The sequence below is a fragment of the Cyclopterus lumpus genome, chromosome 17 (assembly GCF_009769545.1).
Source record: "Cyclopterus lumpus isolate fCycLum1 chromosome 17, fCycLum1.pri, whole genome shotgun sequence".
NCBI lineage: Eukaryota > Metazoa > Chordata > Actinopteri > Perciformes > Cyclopteridae > Cyclopterus > Cyclopterus lumpus.
The window spans coordinates 2,504,798-2,525,374 of NC_046982.1; the positions used below are offsets into that span (position 1 = coordinate 2,504,798).

At 41.2% G+C, this 20,577-nt stretch overlaps 1 protein-coding gene across 3 annotated transcripts in view; it reads right to left on the bottom strand.

Moving 5' to 3' along the window:
* The window catches only part of LOC117747088 (xenotropic and polytropic retrovirus receptor 1 homolog), a 42,488-nt gene extending 22,737 nt beyond the window's left edge, over positions 1-19,751 (bottom strand). Inside the window, exons 1-3 of one of the 3 annotated variants that reach the window (XM_034556492.1) lie at positions 19,586-19,750; positions 19,168-19,374; positions 901-952 (exon numbers count right to left, since the gene is read on the bottom strand). In XM_034556492.1, coding sequence (XP_034412383.1) covers positions 901-952; positions 19,168-19,236 — 121 coding nt within the window. In that variant the 5' untranslated portion in view covers positions 19,237-19,374; positions 19,586-19,750. Of the gene's footprint in view, positions 1-900; positions 953-19,167 lie in introns of all 3 variants that reach the window. The other 2 variants (XM_034556493.1, XM_034556491.1) reach the window with 2 other exon arrangements.
* Positions 19,752-20,577: the final 826 nt, after the last annotated feature.

The following is a 20,577-nucleotide window of genomic DNA, read 5'->3' on the forward strand; positions in this document are numbered from 1 at the left end:
GGCGAGATGGTCTTAAAACATCAAAAGTAGCCAGGCTGACAGAGTCACAGCTCTGTGGAGCCGTGTATTTCTATAGACCTCAGTAGTAATGACTTCATGAACTTCTTCAATGAAAAGATTCTAACTATTAGATCCAAGATTGATGATCTCCTGCCCTCAACCAGTACCGATCGATCCTCAAATAGAGTAGCCTTAGAAACAGCTGTAAACCCCAATATATATTTAGATGGCTTTTCTCCCATCAACCTCGAAAGTTGGCAGCCCTGAACAGTTACATGCACCGGTGCGTGTAGAGCAGAGAACTGCTTGTAAATTATTATTATTATTATTGTGCATAATGGACGTGTTATTTCCAGCCCTTTGACACCTAAACTAGGAGAAACGTATGTAGTCAAGGTGTAGTGTACTCTGCTTGGAAGACATAATTCAGCAAGACTAGTGGTGTAGTGGGAAGTGATTATGATGGCTGAGTGACAGTGTCCCTTTAAGAGCGGTATTGTAACCATGGTAACGCAATAGCATTTGGGGTTAAAGGTTAAGGGATGTCAGTGTTTCGGGAGAAATGTTTGAGAGAGTGTGAATAAAGTCTTTTTAATCAACTAATATTAGAATGTGCCTTATTTTCATTATATTATCATGAAGCCAGTCTAAATCAAGTGATGCACAACACACACTCTGTCGTAAAACAAATCTTGTTAATTCTTTGTGAACTATTTAATGTTTGCAAGCGTTGAACATCCATTGATGGCACACATCAGAGTTTGACGTAAAGGAGTTGTGCATGTATGTGCTATGTCCTGTCTTCCACTCTAAAGTCAGCAAAATAAAAACTGTACGACTTTTGGAAGAAGCCATCTAATAATGCAAAGGACCTAACTGATGCATGTGTGTAAACAATACCTTCAATAGATGGGGCCTGGTCCTGAGCAGCATATAGCATCTCTTTGAAAGCCTGCAGACATAACGAGAGAAATCAAATTATTCTACATTAAACATTTACATGACATTTCATGAAACCCAGGTCACTGCAATTACTCTGAGCAGCACACATACAGTGAATCATAATATAATGTATTTATTTATAATTCTTGCAATTCCCCTGATGGTCAGAATTAGTCGCTAAATTTGTTGCCAGTGACTTAAGATCTTTTAAAGATATGTCTAAGAAATAAAGTCCCTAAGAGGGTCTGAAAAGTTGCTAAATCCAAAGTGAAGTCCGCCAAGTTGGCAACATTGGTTAGCTCGCCGCTGACAAAGTTGGCCCATGCTAACTTAATGGAGTGACCTTTAAGGTGGACCAACCTTTAAGGTGGATCAGCCATTTTCATTTTACTGACAAACCAAAAGATTATTCTCATTGCATACTTCATAAACCACACAGTCTAGACCAGGGGTCACCAACCTTTTTGAAACTGAGAGCTACATCAAGGGTACAAAATAATACGAAGGGCTACTTGTTTGATATAAACTTCCCGAATAACAAATTTACACAAATCACCTTTTAATAATAATAATAATAATAATAATAATATATAAGTGTCTGATCACATATCAATGTTAATTTTTACTCACAATAGATGGTAGGAAACACCAATATATTTAAACATTTTTTTCTGTTAATCTGCTTCAACATTTGAAAGTCAGAGGTATCACATATGTATTTTAGTAAATATATTTGACAGTCTTGTATGAAGTATGTAGCATTTTGTTCACAATCACACCATTTTTGTACACATTTTTTAGGAAATCATTAACCGTCATATCTAACCACTACGGTTGTAACATTTAAAACTCTATGAACTCTAACTGTACAAATTATCAGTTGTGTAAGATTTTTTTTAAATAAGCTTTTTAAATGAATCATATTACATTAGCACTAATCACCAAATTTGCAGCATCTTTCTTTTTAACATTTTTGTGTTAATGTTGTCATGGTGTTTTCAATGAAAACATATGTTTTCTTTGTCTGTAAATGTCTGTTAGTGGGAAGCCTGGCATTGCATACCGTTCACCAATGTACTGTAATCTGGAGTATAATTTGACACTGCAACTCTGAGTGAGTCTTGTAGATGTGCATCAGTAAACCATCACCCCCCAATGAAGACGCTGTAGACATCTTAACGCTGATTGGCCAAGACTCGACACATCAAAGATGTTTTATTGCGAAGATCACAACATCACCTTTTTTTTTTTGACGGAGCTCAATGTTGACTTGTTCTATTTTTGGAACATGCCTAGCAGGTGACTCACGTGGTCCCTGCGGGCGACCAGGTGCCCGCGGGCACCGTGTTGGATACCTCTGGTCTAGTGTGCCAGAACTGCTAAATTAATAGATGTCAATATTTGTTGGTAACACAGTTGTCAACATGTGATGACATTGCTCGGATGCATTAGTATAATTTTGCCTTTGTTGCTCTCATCCTCTAAGGCAGTGCTCATGATGCAGCCTGTCAGTCTCCCTCATGCTTGCCGTTAGTAAATCTGCAGTGTGTAATGAAGCTTGTCTCTGCTGTAGAGAGGGCGAGCAGACAACAGTAATTCAGTCTCAGTAAGTACTAGTAGGAGAGCAGGACAGTCTTCCTCTTTCATACTCACTCAATCAGTATTTCAGAATGCCAAAAGAGCACAAGACCACAAAGGCCTCACTGTGTGCCAGACTGCCTACCACCCAATCTAAGGGCGAGAGAGAGCTGGCTTCTGCAGCAAACAGCTGAGCAAGTCAAGGTCAGGCTATAGCCCACACAGCCAGCCGATACTCATTGTTTCAGCATTGCAGCACTACAACTATGTATACAACACCACTGACAAACAACAAAACAGTGCAAAAAAACGCAGCAAAGATGTAGTGAAATCAATAAGAGCAATCCCATTCTTTAGTGAGCCTGCCAATTTAGATTTACATTTAGAGTTACAATGGGCCCATTAGTTGAGTTTGCTTACATCCCTATATCACTATATCAGCTATAAACCGAAGAGCAATGGGTTTTATGAAGTGTTATTCCTGAGACAAACATGAGAAACATGTTTTACCTAAAACCAGAGAGAAGCCTGCAGATACGCATACATAATGTAATACATGTTGTATGGTTACAACAGATCATTGTGGTTTTATTGACCGCCTATACGTAGGAGTGCTAGAATTTGAGGAAAGAATTCAGGATCAATACAAAGCTGTTTACTACTGTAACCTGAGCGATCAAGCACTCAGAAGAGAGTTTTAAATATTGAGAGAAATAAAAGTATATTCTTTAGCTCTTCTCAGGCGCCTCTTCTAACCAACATCCCTGGGGGGCAGACAGTCACCACATGCAAGAGTAGACTTAAGACTTTCCTCTTTGATAGCGCTTATAGCTCAGGTTTTCCCTGGTCCAGCCCCTAGATATGTTGCTATAGGCCTAGACTGCTGGGGGACATCTTAGGATACACTGAGCTCATCTCTCCTCTTCTCTCTCTGCTTTGGTTCTGTTCATCCGGGGAGAGGGATCCTCCTCTGTTGCTCTCCTGAAGGTTTCTTCCCTTTTTTCCCCGTGAAAGGGTTTTTTCTATTTTTTGGGGGAGTTTCTCCTGACCCGATGTGAGGTCCTGGGACAGGGATGACATATGTGTGCACTTGACCTGGAATTCAAGAGAGCCTTGTGCTAAACCTCCTGCTGGGTGGTAGGACCTCTGGTCAGGAGGTCTTCAGTGTCTGTCTTGATTGCAAACAAAGAACCCACTTGGAGACAGCAGCACTGAAGGAGGCCCTCAAGATTAAGGAGGCCAACAATAACAGCATTTGATATGGTTTAGTAATTAAGTCTGTCAATAACAGATACATTAATAAATATTTGAAAAACACAAATGAATAAATACATGAATAAACTCAATGAATAAATGGAAAATACATTTATTGAATCATTTCTTAAAAAAGAAAAAGAAATGTTCAAATGTATCAATATCACATTTAGCTAAAAAAATTAATTAAAAAAAGTAGCGGTTCAGGCACAGTTTCAATTCAATTCAGTTTATTTTGTACAGCCCAATATCACAAATTACAAATTTGACTCAGAGGGCTTTACAATCTGTACACATACGGCATCCCTGTCCCAGGACCTCACATCGGATCAGGAAAAACTCCCCAAAAATTACCTTTCACAGGGAAAAAAGGGAAGAAACATTCAGGAGAGCAACAGAGGAGGATCCCTCTCCCCGGATGGACAGACGCAATAGATGTTTAGGCACCGGTATCATTTTAAAAGTAACGGTTTAGCCCCGGTATCGGAAAAAAACCCAAACGATACCCATCCCTATTTCCTTCACTGTCTGTGTGTCTGTGGGGTTTCCTTCACTGTCTGCAATGTAGCCAAAGTATTTCCAGGAAAAATTATACTAATGTATCCGAGCAATGTCATCACATGTCGACAACATTGTTACCAAAAAATAATCAAGTGTCATCTGCAAACTTCACCGCAGAGCTCTCTTCATGTTTGAGTTAGCAGTTGAGGATGTACACTGTGAACAGGAGGGGGCTGAGCACACAGCCCTGGAGTTCAACACTAGAGTGGAGGAAGTGTTGGGATCTGTTTGTGAGTAACCCGTTACAGAGTGAACTAGTACTGTGCTAAGTTTACCACCAGTTTCATATTAAAAGTGGAGCTGAAACCAACAAACATTGTGATGTAGGTGTTATTATCCAGGTGATGGGGAGTGGAGACGCGCTGGGTGGAATGTTGTTCTCTGAAATCCCGCTGCTGGTTTAGAGTCTCATTTCATCCGTGTTATTTTCCAGCGAGCGGACATTAGCGAGGAGCAGGCTGGGTAGTGGAAAAAGCTTGTGTTCTGGCTGCTTAGGTCTTATCCTGGCTGAGTGGCCAGAAGATTTGGTGGGCAGTGATTGTCTCAAGATCCTTGTACTTTCTTTTCAAGTGTATGAATATATTTTCGTCGATGGGAGCTATATTTATGCCGCACCTACACACGTCGCTATATAAAGTTATATCAAGTCAAATATACCACTATAATATCCTTCTAAACAATCCTATTGGAAAAAAGAAAAGCTCCACTAATTAACACTCTAATTAAGGGGGAAAAGACTTGCTTGCGCATGCACGCATGATAACTTTCCCACCCTTCTCCTGAGGCGTGTTTGTGTGTGAATGTTTGTCTACGTGTGTGAGGTCAGTAGGCCGGCTCAGAATGTGCTATGGTGCAAGTTTCCAAAACAAAACACACGCAGCTCAGGAGGGCAGCTCTGCTTATCCTCACAGATTACCCTACTTCTGTCCTTTTCCCCCCCCCTTCTCCACCTCTCACACTCCCTCTCTGTGTTCTGAGCCTCTTCGTGGCCTTGGAACTCGGTTGAGGGCCTTTTCTCTTCTCGCTCACACACACCTCTGCTTTGACACCACCAACGTTGACAACAAATCTGTGGGGCTGACTGTGTATTAGAGGTGCTGCCCACCTTCCACTGGAGGTTTTCCGGGTACGTCCAACTCCGGGGAAGACCCAGGACACGCTGGAGGGATTATATCTTCCAGCTGGCCTGAAAACGCCCCCGCATCCCCCAGAATGAGCTAGGAAATGTTGCGGGTGAGAGGAAAGTCTGGGTCAACCTGCTAGGCCTGCTGTCACCGCGACCTGACCCCGGATTAAGCAGAATTAAATGGATGGATGGATGGATTATTCATATTTTATGTCTTTGGCTACTCTGATTCATGTACAAGCGTAAATAGATCCGATCTGATATGGGTGTAACAATGTTCTAAGACAAAGCCAAAGTCGCAGCAACACCTTATGAACAAATTAAACTTGGCACATGCATTTAAAGTATAACATTTATAATATATGTTTTTTCCTTTGTTGTGGCATAGGGCCAAAAGTGGCATAAGCCCTACAATCTTTGATGAAGCAGCCCTCGAGGTAAATTTCACCTAGAATTACGTACTACCCGTACGTTCAAAACGATCACCAATGTACTGTAATCTGGAGTATAATTTGACACTGCAACTCTGAGTGAGTCTTGTAGATGTGCATCAGTAAACCCTCACCCCCCCAATGACGACGCTGTAGACATCTTAACGCTGATTGGCCAAGACTCGACACGTCACATCAAAGATGTTTTATTGCGAAGATCACCTTTTTTTTTTTTTTTTTTTTTACAGAGTTCAATGTTGACTTGTTCTATTTTTGGAACATGCCTAGCGGGCGACTCACGTGGTCTCCTGCGTTTAGTGTGCCGAACTGCTAAATTAATAGATGTCAATATTTTTTGGTAACAATGTTGTCGACATGTGATGACATTGCTCGGATACATTAGTATAATTTTGCCTGGAAATACTTTGGCTACATTGCAGACAGTGAAGGAAACCCCACAGACACACAGACAGTGAAGGAAACCGATACTTTTAAAATGATACCGGTGCCTAAACATCTATTGCGTCTGTCCATCCGGGGAGAGGGATCCTCCTCTGTTGCTCTCCTGAAGGTTTCTTCCCTTTTTTCCCTGTGAAAGGTTATTTTTGGGGAGCTTTTCCTGATCCGATGTGAGGTCCTGGGACAGGGATGTCGTATGTGTACAGACTGTAAAGCCCTTTGAGGCAAATTTGTAATTTGTGATATTGGGCTATACAAAATAAACTGAATTGAATTGAATTGAATTGATAGAGCGCTTGTATTTGAACCAGCACAGCTTTTCCAGCCTTTACGGCACTCATTCAGCGATCCAGGAAACACACTGACCAATTACACGCATTGTAAATCACATCACATGATGCTACTCAGCCTATAAATATGCGTATTCTGATAAGCATCGCGGCTCGAGTGAGATATACATAGACAGGAGAGACTGGAGGAGGAGAGGCTGAACAGTCTGCGAGTAAGAGAAGTTAATTCACATGGCGTTCTCCAACAAGAGAAATGTGGACAGCGAAACCGTCTGTTCATTCTTCCCAAAGGCAGTTAAAACAAGGATGTCTCATGTGTTCAGAGAACGTGTCGATTATTAAAAGTGGCAATGTGAAGCTTTGCTACGAGACAAATCTCAACTGTTTGGAGCAAACGTACCGACTCACATCCGAAATGAAATAGAAATATAAACGATCTAAGAGCTTAATATGATCAGAATCCTAATACATTAATTCACTGTCCAACAATAATGTCAACAGAGAGAATAGAGCTGAAACAAGTGGTTTCAAAAACAGATTTAGTCGCTGCACACACATTTTATAAGAGAAAAAATAATATTGTGGCTTTTTTTTACATCACCAGACACCTGAATGAACTGAATTTAAAGTTACAGGGCAAAGACAATTAAGTACAATTAATTTTTGTAAAATGTTATGTTTTCTGTAATGTTTTTTCCATTTTTAAATCCAACCCTTATTTTAATTGAAATGAGAGATACATATGTATTTATTATTAGAGTAGTTATAATTCATCCAGTTAAATTTGAAAACTGATAATAAACATTGTTGAGATTATTTATTTATTTGATTTGACAGTCAGTTGTTGACTACATACAGATGTTGAAAGAACTTCTAGGCTACTTCAATACATATGAGACTAAATCGTAGAGCAAGTTAGACATTATTGTGATGTTCTGGACCTTTTCATGAGGACATTTTCTCGAACTGGACCTTGCTGAACATTAGTTGAACCCAGTAGAGCAAAACAACCAGACACAAGAAGGGTTCTTCCCACAGAATCACTCTGATGAACAGCTAATGTGAGTCAGACATTGTCAATGACTCCAACACTAAAATATCCACTGCTGCCTTTATAGATTACACTTTTACAGTCTATAATGCTCAATGTATTTTATAATACATACTTATTAATATCTATTTACACCCATTTGTTTCACTCCTTGTGTACATAACAATCCCGTCTGTTCTTTACCTTGATCTGTCCAGCTGTGCTGTCGTTGTCCCTCGCTTTCATTTCTATTTCTGTTTAAGTTTATTATGAGAGATCCAAAAAACAGAGTTACATTCTGCGTAACATTATGTGCTGTTGTCCTACAACAAAGCAATAGAATTGTGAGAATACATCATTTAATAATTGTCTACTGTTAGTTTGAGTACAAATAAGACCTGAAAATCTCTGAATGTATTAAATAATGCAGGTTCTAAAACTGTGTTTTGGATGTTGGTGCTCAACTACTGCTTGTTACAATTTGGACAACTGACTTCTAGGAGTTTAGTCATTTGAAGATAATCTACCTCAATTAACATGCAATTGATTACAGCCAAGTACTCGAAAATCCAAGATCCTGTTCACAGAGGTATCTGCTTTTAGTATAAAATGATCAGATGTTCTTGAGTTATGATTTTAGGCTAGCAACAAAAACAATATTGTCATAATTGAATTATCGTGCCAATTACATTAAATTAAATATTCAAAATAAATGGACAAAAATGTCCATCACAATATTCTTAAACCCAAGTCTCAGAACATTGTTTTGACCGACTAAGTTTAAAAACCAAAAGGTATTCAGTTACTTTCTCAATAAACAAACATTTGAGAAGAGTGACAAAATTATAAACAACTTTATCGATCAAACACATATACATTGAAGGTGGTGCAATCAAATGGAGTAAAACTCCCTTGGTGGAGGGAAGTACAAAGCAGTATAAATAACATTATAGAAATGAGTATTGAATTGTAGAAATATTTATGTGCAAATGTCCATTCATTTATGCATTCACAAAAAATCATAAAACAAGATTTTAGTGGAATACATAGTCAGTTGGAGTAACAGATCACTGCATTTAAAGGCTTATGTGTCAAAATATTATAATGTAATAATAAAGACATCATTTAGAAAATCTTGAATCACCATGAGCAAACTATAGAAATGCTGTAAAAGTAAAAAAGTAACCTACTTCTTTGGCTTAGAAAATCTTTAACCACGATGAGCACAATGAGCAAACTATAGAAATACTGTAGAGCACGCAAGTAAAAATGTAACCTACTTATTTGGCACCACAGTGGAGGACACCGGGTTAAACTGCAACATAAGTTGCACCAACGACCAACTTTTTTTCTTCTTTTACTTAAAAGTTCTGTTAGCACATTCATACAGATTAACAAAAAAATGTGTAAATACCCAAGACAACTTTGCCAACTGCAAAACCTCTCACTGTCCTGCTCTTACGATGCCATTGCTACTGTACACTAAAGCGACATGTACAGTACAACTCATGCATATTCACTGTAAGCTGCTGAAGGGGATTCTGGGGGATGCAGGACATCCTTAATGCCCAGTTCACACTGCATCACTTAAGCCCTGATTTTAAGCTCCACGACAAAATCAGAGGCCCATTCGGGTTGTGTCAACTGTGCAAAGACGCGAGCCTAAAAGGGTTTGTGGGGCTCAACGGTGCCTTGCAGATGCTTTCCAGATATTTTATGTGTACACGTGTGCCAATGGCAGCATCAAAACAAGCATGGCTACGTTTGCTTTGATGTTGTCTTTGGCAGACGTAGTGTGCTCCCCCCATGTTGCCGGTAGTCATGTAGTGTGGAAAACGAAAACTATTTTAAAAGTGACCATTACAAGAAAGCTAGTTGTGTAGTGTGAACAGAACGGCGAGGCGACTGTGGATCAGTTGTAAGCAGGGTTGTCCTTCAATCAGAAGATCGGCGGTTTGATCCCCGGCTCTGCTAGCCCCTGGCGATGTGTCCTTGGGCAAGTCACTTAACCCCAACATTGCTCCCATAGCTGTGTGTGTGAATGTTAACTACTCCTGATGGGCAGGTGGAACCCCTCCCATCAATGTATGAATGCATGTGAATGGGTGAATGATGACATGTAGTGTTAGAGTGCTTTGAGTGGTCGGAAGACTAGAAAAGATCTATACAATTACAGGTCCATTTACGGCGATCGTGTAGGGTGAACTTGGCTCAGTTGGCAGCGACAGGGCAAAAGAGAGTAATTGGTGCCTGGATGTCTTATCCAGGCGGTGCTCACAAGACAGGGGACAGCTATGAGAACCCAGAAGAGCCCAATGTATGTGTATTTACATGGATAGGGACTATAAGCAAGTACGTGATCCTCTTATACCAGTCAGGTGGTAGCCAATTCCATCAGCAATCAACTATTGTTTCACACATTCCTGTGATCTTTTAACCAGTTTACTCCTCTCTTTCTCAATCTGTCACCGTTTTTTCTCCTCTTACATGTTTCCCTTTGGTCCTAGAAGGAGGTTAATATGAGAGTTGGTTTGAGGATTATGTCAAAGCCTTGAGAAACATCACATTCCCTTCTCTTTTAATCCCTCTCTTCTGTCTCCAGTTAGTCTAATTTTCCTTCTGTGAAAATTGTCTTGACTCATTATTTGGAAGTCTTTGTCTACACTGACCTCTGTGTGTCTGCCCCCATCTATAGTCCCCTACATGTTACTAACTTCTCCTTGTCATTTACTTTCCACCCTGATCAGATAATAAGACCAGCAGAACCAGGAGCGGTCTTCCATGACTAGATTCTGCTGAAGACAGCATCACAAAAGGACCAACATATATCAATGTCTTAACAGGTTGATGAGGCCCGTCAGCCCACTGCATGCCAGGTAAACTTTTCATGTTGCACTGGTCAAGCCACTATGTGGGCAAACATCACATGACCATGTCATTTACCTGGTGTCAGTGTTTACATGTTCATCAGTCACTTGTGATTAATGTATCACATTAACTGGGCAAAACAAAAATCCACTGGTGTAAAAAATAACGGCCTGAACTTCATGAATCCACCTGTTGGATGTGCATTTTCAATTTGTGGATAATAGACCCTGTACGGAAAAGAAAATCTAAAAAAAGTTTATACACTTGGCGGAGGTGGAAATGTTGGTGTATCAACAAAAGCAAAATGCAACCAAGTGCGTTGGAAACAGACTTAGCGGATGAAATGTGACGTGTGAAATGTGGAACCTAAATCGACTCTACTTCACTGCAGAGACCAATTAGAATTGCAAGTGGATGTTTTTGCTAAATCTGAAGTAATTCCCTCAGTGTGTTCATGAGTTGTCACTTTCAGAAGAATGGAACGGACGTGAGGTCACAGTGACCTTTGAACACCAATATCTATCAGTTCATCTTTCATTTTGTGCCAAATTTGAAGACATTTAAAGACTAAACTGTAACCTTCCACTCTTCTAATTTCTGAATCTCCTCTTGTTTAAATGGCACCTGACTGGAAAATTATTCTTGAAGCCCAGATTGCTAATATTGATCCAGTTATAGTAGAGGATGGAATTGTGCACTAGTTACAATTTGTGCTGCATTTGGATGGGACGGATCCAAATCAAGAACAGTCTAATCAAAGAACATATAAACAAATCAAAGGTTCTGATCGAACGGCCACCAATTGTTATCGGACGATATTCGTTATAAAATAGTTTTATAGGTGGTCACATAGCTGAATTGCCGTCTCTGTAAAAGCCACAGCTGGCACGGTGGGACTACATGCAAATGGGAACTTGACACCAATGCTGTCGTGTCACACATCACACTGCCATGCAACCTAAAATTATATGGAGCAGCCAGCCAGGGGTAAGAAGTAGCTATTTAGCACTCAATTACTACAATGAACTTTGTTTTATGAATGCATATCATCGCGCAGTAGTACACAACTGTGCGAATGGTAGATGAACTGCTCTTAACTGCAATTAAAGGCTCTGTAGGGAGGTGAACATTGCATCGATGCATCTCAGTACCCTGGTTCTCACACCCCTCCTCCGTGCTCTGGGGCAGCTCGTTCAGATGCTCTCCACGCTGTTTCTATGTTTATAGGCAAGCCATATGTATAATGGCAGCAATATTCCTGTAAATATATTATCATTATTATTTGAACACTGAAAACGGCTTTTGGCTGTCTTCAGCAAAGACACAACCTCTCAGCTGAGCGTGCACATTTATGAAGAGCCTATCAAAACCATTTGATAAAAATCCAAGTCAATCCAAGTCAAGCCAGAAGCCTTGACGAGTCCAGCCCTCCTTTGGGTTTCAGTCATCTACTGCTGTTCGTCTTCATCTGTCATTTAAACACAGAGGATAGGTTGTATTCAAGTGTGCGCCGATCAGCCACCAAATGCTTTTTTTATATAATGTATAGGCTAATCGATTATTCGGATTCAATTTTTAAAAATTTTAAAAAAGCAGATGAGCAGAATTGCTAGTGGACCGGCGCAGAGACAAAGTGCATGATAGATACTTAAGACAATTATCTGAAGCCTTCTTCTTTTTGTGATTTAGGAGCTTACTGTATAACTTGAAGGTGGGCCAACTTAAACTCAGACCATTTAGGCTTCAGTTGAAAACAGAAAGTGAGCTCTTAAGACAAATGTTTAAGGTTGAAATACACAAACATCCGCACACCCTTTCCACTGCATGTTACCTTCTGGCCAAGCGTTGGGTGAAAGCAGGCTTTTCTCACACAGACCGGATGGTGGGAACCTAACTATTAAACAAAGGCTGGTTGACTCATTGTGCATTATACTATGTATTGCATTGCAAGGTGGTCAAACATGATTTAGCTTGCATTGTTATGCAGATGATACTCAATTATATCTATCGATCAAACCAAAGGAGACCAACCAGCTCGCTAAAATTCAAGCATGTCTTAAAGACATACAAACATGGATGACCTGCAACTTCCTGATGTTAAACTCAGACCGAACTGAAGTTATTTTACTCGGCCCAGAACACCTCAGAGATGAATTATCTGGTGATGTGGTTTCTGTAGATGGCATCCAACACCACTGTTAAGAATCTCAGCGTTATCTTTGATCGGGACTACGTAACATTTAAAAAATCAGGCACATCTTGACTCAAAAAGATGCAGAAAAACTGGTTCACACTTTTGTTACTTCTAGACTAGAATACTGCAATTCCTTATCATCAGGCTGCTCTAATAAGTCTATTAAGTCCCTCCAAGTAATCCAGAATGCTGCAGCTTGTGTACTACAATTTAGGAAAAGAGATCACATTACTCCTGTTTTAGCTGCTCTGCACTGGCTCCCTGTAAAATCAAGAATCACATTTAAAATGATTCTGCTCACCTACAAAGCCTTGATTGGTGATGCACCAGCATATCATAAGGAGCTTGTAGTACCATATTGCCCCACTAGAGAGCTGCGATCACTAGATGCGGGGCTACTTGTGGTTCCTACAGTCCTAAAAATTAGGATGGGAGCCAGAGCCTTCAGTTATCAAGCTCCTCTTTTATGGAACCAGCTTCCACTTTCAGTCCGGGAGGGAGACAATGACCACATTCAAGAGTAGACTTTAGAGACTTTCCTCTTGAATAGTGCTTATAGTTAGGGCTGAATCAGGTTTGCCCTGATCCAGCCCTTAGATATGCTACTATAGGCTTATAGGCTACCGGGGAATGTTTTAGGATACACTGAGCTCCACTCTCCTCTTCTCCTTATGGATGAGTGTACATCTCTTCATTGCACATTACTAACTCTGCTTCTTTTCCGGAGTCTTTGTGACTTCACGTCTCATAGGAGCCATTGGACCTGGCTGTGTCTGAAGCTGGTCCTGGGTACTGACTTCTTGCCCCTGCATCCTGCATCCAGCCTCTGGCCTGGACCTGGCCTCCTTCCCAATGGCCCTGACTCCTTCTCTGTGCCTCCTACTTCAAAAGGCCTGGCCTCATTGGTCTGGCCTCTTTCGCGATACCTCATGCCTGGTGGGCCGGCCTCCTGCCATGGCCCTGCTGATGTGGCCCCCTCTCTCCTCTTCTGTTTCATGGATTGTGGAAATCTGGATCGTGGTCCATGCCTACCACTAATTATTCATACATTTCTGTTATATTCATTGAATGTGTTTTAACTGTGTAACGCTGTTCATCTGTACACATGACATCTATCGCTTCTGTCCATCCGGGGAGAGGGATCCTCCTCTGTTGCTCTCCTGAAGGTTTCTTCGCTTTTTTCCCCCTGAAAGTTTTTTTTCTGTTTTTTTGGGAGTTTTTTCTGATCCGATGTGAGGTCCTGGGACAGGGATGTCGTATGTGTACAGATTGTAAAGCCCTCTGAGGCTAATTTGTGATTTGGGGCTATACAAAATAAACTGAATTGAATCTCTGTTTATATAACCGTCCTGCCAAGTGTCTGAACTCAGCTCCCATGAGACAACATGTCATGCATGGAACATCCTTAGTCAGCATGGCTCTGCAAATCTCACAGGCATGGGTCCCACATCTTCACAGGACTTAAACTAACTGGGCCTGGGGCCAGATTTGCAGCTGGGTGGAACAACAAGCTACATCTGGTCTGCATTCAAACATTGCAAGAGCAGGAAGAAACTGGAGTCCATGTGAAACTGCTTTGGAAATTTGCAACAGAAAAGTGCACAAGAACTATATTTATCCGTTGCTGTGCACCTAAGATATTAGGCTGGGTAAAACCTGCGGGGCTCCAGACTGTGCGAATGCATAATGATCATTATGGAGCGGAGACATCAGCCACCATCTATTCCATCCCCACCTATGTGACTCCTCTTTCAACACTGTAGAGTCCTTCCTCTTCCTGGGCTACATCATAACCTCAAATGGGAGCTGAACATCAGCTCAGATGCACTAGAGGTCATTCTTTTTAATACTACTGGGTGGTTTAATTTACTATACTATATATATTTACTCTGCTCCTCCATCACCGCCTGGCACCCTGCAGCCACGGCGAAAGACAAGTGCAGGCTGCAGCGCATCATCCGCTCGGCCGAAAGGGTTATTGGCTGCAATCTGCCATCCCTCCAGGTCCTGTTCGCTTCTAGGTCACTGAAGCGGGTCAGAAAGATTGTCACTGACCCCTCCCACCCTGGACACAACCTGTTCGAGTCCCTCCCCTCTGGTAGGAGGCTGCGGTCCATCAGGACAAAGACCTCCCGCCACACCAAAAGTTTTTTTCCCTTTCGGCAGTCGGGCTCATCAATGGAGCCCGGGTCCCCCACTGACTGACTCTGTCACCCCCAGGATTACCTCCTCTTCTTCCTCCTTCCTCCTTCCTCTCTCCTCCTTCTTCTTCTTCTTCCCCCTCCTTCTCTCTCCTCCTCCACGTCATTTTAGCATGCACTTTAACTTAAAACACACGTCACATACACTTTAACTTAAACACACGTCACTTGAAACACACACCTAAACACTTTAACATTATTTGTTGTCGGAGCACTTTATCTTACACTTAATTTAATACACACATTGCACTGTTGCTGTCGCGTTGATTGTTGTTTGTCATGTCTAATGTTGCACCTTCCGCCAAAAAAAATTCCTTGTTTGTGTAAACATTCCTGGCAATAAACAGTTTCTGATTCTGATATAATTATGCTTACATGAATACTTCCCAGCACTGATTAATACTATGCAGTACCAAAAAGGGTGTGAAAATAGCATGTGCTTTTCCACCAGCTGAGAAAGTTAGTAGCATCAGTGCTTGTGATAAAGTTAGTCTGGACATAACATTTATACACAATTATTTGGCCAGGGCAGGTCATTCAAATTCAACTACTGCTGAAATAATTAGTCACATAATCAATTTGTCGTCAGGCAACAGAAAATCGATTAACAATTCTATTCATATATTTGGACTGCAGCTAATGGCAACGTACATACAAGCGATTTAAAGAAACAGTGGTTAACATTTAGGGGGATTAATTGGCAGGAATAGAATAGAATATGTTTAACTATATTTGCATTAGTTTATAATGACCTGAAACTTTCATTATGTATTATTTAGCTTAGGAACATTTATTTATATCTCCTTAGAGAGTAGGTCCTATTCCACAGCAGCCCAGGCAGGAGGAAAGGGGACAGAGGGAATGATTGATAAACTTTCATAACAACTTTCATTGTTATGCAGATGATACTCAATTATATCTTTCGACCAAGCCAGAGGAGACCAACCAGCTCGCTAAACTTCAAGCATGTCTTAAAGACATAAAAACATGGATGAGCTGCAACTTCTTGATGTTAAACTCAGACAAAACTGAAATTATTTTACTGGGCCCTGAACACCACAGAGATCAATTATCTGGTGATGTGGTTTCTGTAGATGGCATTGCCCTGGCATCCAACACCACTGTAATGAATCTCAGCGTTATCTTTTATCTTCTCCTTTAACTCCCACGTGAAGCAAATCTCAAGGACTGCATTTTTTCATCTACGCAACATTTCAACAATCAGGCACATCTCGTCTCAAAAAGATGCAGAAAAATTGGTTCACGAGTTTGTTACTACACTAGATTACTGCAATTCCTTATTGTCAGGCTGCTCTAATAAATCTCTTAAGTCCCTTCAGTTGATCCAGAATGCTGCAGCTTTTTATGGAACCAGCTTCCACTTTCAGTCCAGGGGGCGGGCAGTCTCTCTCGCCTCATAGGGTCCATTGGACCTGGCTGTGTCTGAAGCTTGGTCCTGACTCCTTGCCCCTGCTTCCAGCCCCTGGCCTGGATCTGGCCTCCTTCCCAATGGCCCTGCCTCCTTCTCTGTGCCTCCTGCCTCAAAGGCCTGGCCTCATTGGTCCGGCATCCTTCGCGATGCCTAGTGGGCAGATTGTAAAGCCCTCCGAGGAAAATTTGTAATTGCGGGCTATACAAAATAAACTGAATTGAAACTATGTGATGTCAGCAACCTCTCCACTTGATGCCACCAAACCTCACACACTGTTCCTATAAGAGAAATTGGAGCTCAATAATTTGCTTGTACAGTTTAGACGTGGTAACTTCAGACCTGAGCTATGATGCCTTAACCAGGATGGATTTGGAGTTTAAATCATAGATTTATCAAAGATTCTTTGTGTACCATATAGTTGAGAAGCAGTGCTCTATATTTCATTCAAACACAGACCAAGGTCATTTCAGCAGACAAATCCATATCCAACAGCCTTCAGGCTAGTCTGCATTTCAGAAGCTTCCAATTCACCCTAAGCCAATAGGTTTGATAATTACGGAAGCTGATTTGGTTGTTCTTTGGAGCTGAGCTGAACAGCACTGATGCTACTCAACAGGCTGCATTTCTAACTGCAGAGAAAAACCTTTGGCTCAAAGCTTAATGTGACTGTGCTGCAAAAGGAACATAGAACTAAAACAATGCGTCAGGAGTGCAGGGGAGATGACCGATTGCTTCTGTCAAAAACCTTTGCTACGCTTCATACTGAATGAAAAACATTTAGATCAACAAATAAACCGATTAATAATGAAATGTATGTATATATAAACTTACATCACTGTGAAAAAGTATTTGCCCCCTCTCCCGTTTTTTTTATTCAGATCAAACAAATTTATTTTAGTATTAAACAAAGATGACCCGAGTAAATACAAAATGCAGTTTTAATGATTTCATTAAGGGACCTTCCTGGCCCCTTTCTGATAAATCATGAGTAAACTGAGTAAAAAGCAGAGTTAAATTTCAGGAGCCACACCGAGGCTTGATAACTAGGAATGGGTATCGTTTGGGTTTTTGCCGATACCGGTGCTAAACCGATACTTTTAAAACGATACCGGTGCTTAAACGGTGCCTGTACCATATTAGCACCGGTTTTCGGTACCCAACCCTATTGATAACTGCCAGAGCTGTTGAATCACTAAATCACTTAAATAGTTAAAAGAAAAGATCTCAAAAAGTAATATATATTCCAGATCATCTTCCTGCCAAACATTACATTTAGGTATGCTGACAAACTATGTGGCACTAGCTGAAAGACTGTGCTGCAGTCACCCTGAGCTGGAGCAATATGTGCCTATGCAGAGCACCGGTGATGACTTATGAGAAGACTGCAACCACCAAACAATGCAGATACTGCTGCTACTGGAACAGAGAGGGAGAGAAACCCTGGGAGCAGAATGATAACAGCTACATTCCTACACTGTCCTTACAGCACAGAAACAATGTAGCATATTTCACCTCTTGATGCAACTTCATAGCTTATTTATACATGTAACAAATTATGCTATACTGATAGACGACATTGTGATTCTTCACCCAGTTAGGTCTAACTGTAGCAAAAGAATACACTACTGCAGTAGTCGTTGCTTAGGAACATGAAAGGTTACAACACCAATAAAGCTATAAAAACACTTTTTATCAAACAGTAGTGTTTTTCTATCAACATGATCAATTCTTGATAGTCCAACTCAATACATAATGGAACATTTCGTAATCACGACCGGCATGTATGGCATGTAGGCAAGTGATCAGTGCACTTGGTCCTGCACCTTTTGAATTTGTGTAACTTGGCACGCGATCACATGACTGCCAAATAGTTTACTGATAAAAGCCCTTTTCACATGTCAAGGAAACTACAAAGAAAGCCAATTGGCTTTTAAATGCTTTAGAAACAGCTGGACCTGAAAATCTTTGGCCCAATTACAAATTGATTACTGGTAATTAAATGGTGTGTTGGAAACAGACTAACTGTGTCACAGCTTTGAATGTCCCTGATAAGCAAGATATAGCTTTAATAAGACTTACGTAAGAACTGCCATTCTCTCAGGATCAGCATAATGTATACAAATATGCTGTACTAGAACTGAAATACCAATATACAACTTTGACAGTATGCTTGGAATACCAACGTGTACACACTGTACAAATTGTAAAACCCTCTGAGGCAAATTAGGGATATTTTTAAGTGAAAATGTTAATGAATTTAATGTACAAGCATTAGGCACAAATGTAAAGACTTCCTTGGATTTGTGTTTCTTGTTTACTTCATAGGCTGTATATGAAGCTAGGCTCCATAGAGATATGAGTCGAATGGCCTTAATGGGTCAAAGGTTACAGATTGAGCTATCAGCACTTCTTCCTCACCGATTGACCAGAGCACCCTCATGGTAGAACACCACGAGCAGGACTGCTGAGGCTGGACACCCGATGGGGACAGACGTGGTGGAATGAACTCACATGAGCTCAGTAAATGATGACTCAGCCAGACGAGGTCTGTCCTCGGAGGTCTGAGGGACCTGCAGAGCAGCAAGCACACAACCAGAGCTGCTAGCTAGCGGGCTGCTGACGCTTGGTTTGTGGGTGGAACAAATGAAGCAGTTCCTCTCTTCTTGTTGTGTAACGAAAGAGGACAAGGAAGCTCCAACTCTACTCACATCGTGCTGAAAACAAATAACCGGTCTGAAAATGAAAGACATATCGCCATAGCGCCCAGTAGGCGGCTCGTGGCTGGCTAGCAGCTAACTCACCTCGTACTGGATGTACTGCTTCCTCCACTCCGGCGTGATGTGAGCCGAGAGATGCTCTGTAAATTTCATTTTGACAGCTTGGTGGTTTCCCCTATCCTGCTGTTTTTAGAGAACCAGGAACGGTAGGTCACCCGAGCAGCGGGAGGTTTAGCCGAAACGGTTGCCAAACGTTCACTCACAAAGTGTCATCCGGAGATTACGATCGTGCTGCACGGTAAAAGACAGAGAGATGCCTTTTTCGTCTGAACTGTAACCGAACTAGCTATCGGCGCACACTTCAGCCGTTTTAGACACACTCGACGAAGTGCTGGTGGAGTAACGTTAACATCTTAGCGAAAGGACATGCCTCTAATGTGCTTTTATCTGTTGTTGCGCCAATATCGCACAATAGCGGTTAGGTTATGGTAAACAAGCCTACTGTGCGCGAGCGGCTGGGTCTCGCTATCTTCCCCCTCCTCTCCCTGTTGTTCAGCCTCGACTTCTCACTCTGTCTCCCGCTGCCTTCAGGTGCAGTTGGAAATATTATAACAACCCAATCTGGGGCGCACATGAACACTTTGTTGATGGGTGTAACAAAGGTGTGGCCCAGCCCTCCTTCGGGAAGCGTCATCAAAACAGGACGGGAAACTGACCTTGTCGTTTTTTTAAACTTAATGGTGTGGATGTGCTGGTTTTCGAAGAAGAGCGACACATAGTGATACAGTCTTTGCTCTCTGTATGTCCAGCACAGGACCTGTCATTTGGTGTCTTGTTTAACTAAATGTCACTATTATATATGAATTTAAAAAATAGTACTAATGACTGATTCTTGCTCCAGAAAGCTTGGCATTGATACTGCTGCGTTTTGTATCCATTCAACTCTGTTTATAGCTGGCATATCAGCGAACAAACGCTGTCGTTGTTAAAAGTCTGTATTCCGATGATTCATGAATGTCACATGTGTGATGTCGCCAGGCACCGTGGCGAGAAGATGACGTAGATTGTCTTTTTCATGACGGGGTTATTTCAGACGGAAAGTTCCTCTCACCTTTCTGTCCACTGGGTGTACTTGTGCCCGACTTGCCGTGACAAGATTCAAAAATAAGCATGACAAACTTGGCAGAATGATCTAGCTACTGTAAGTAGCCTACAGGGACCCAATGGTGTTTTATAATGTATATTATTTGGTGTAAAGTTGGCCGAAGGAAACAATACAAATATCTTATTGGGAATGACAACCACCTATAGTCAAAGCCTTTTAAAATATAAATCAAACAAAAACCAACACACTAAAATATTGCTTGATATATTTAAAAAAAACAGTCACTGCTAATCAACCAGTTGTATAGCCTACCTAAATTTCAATTTTGGCTTGATTAACTTGCGCCCATGAATTAAATATGTCCCGAACCATAAAAATCATACGATAAC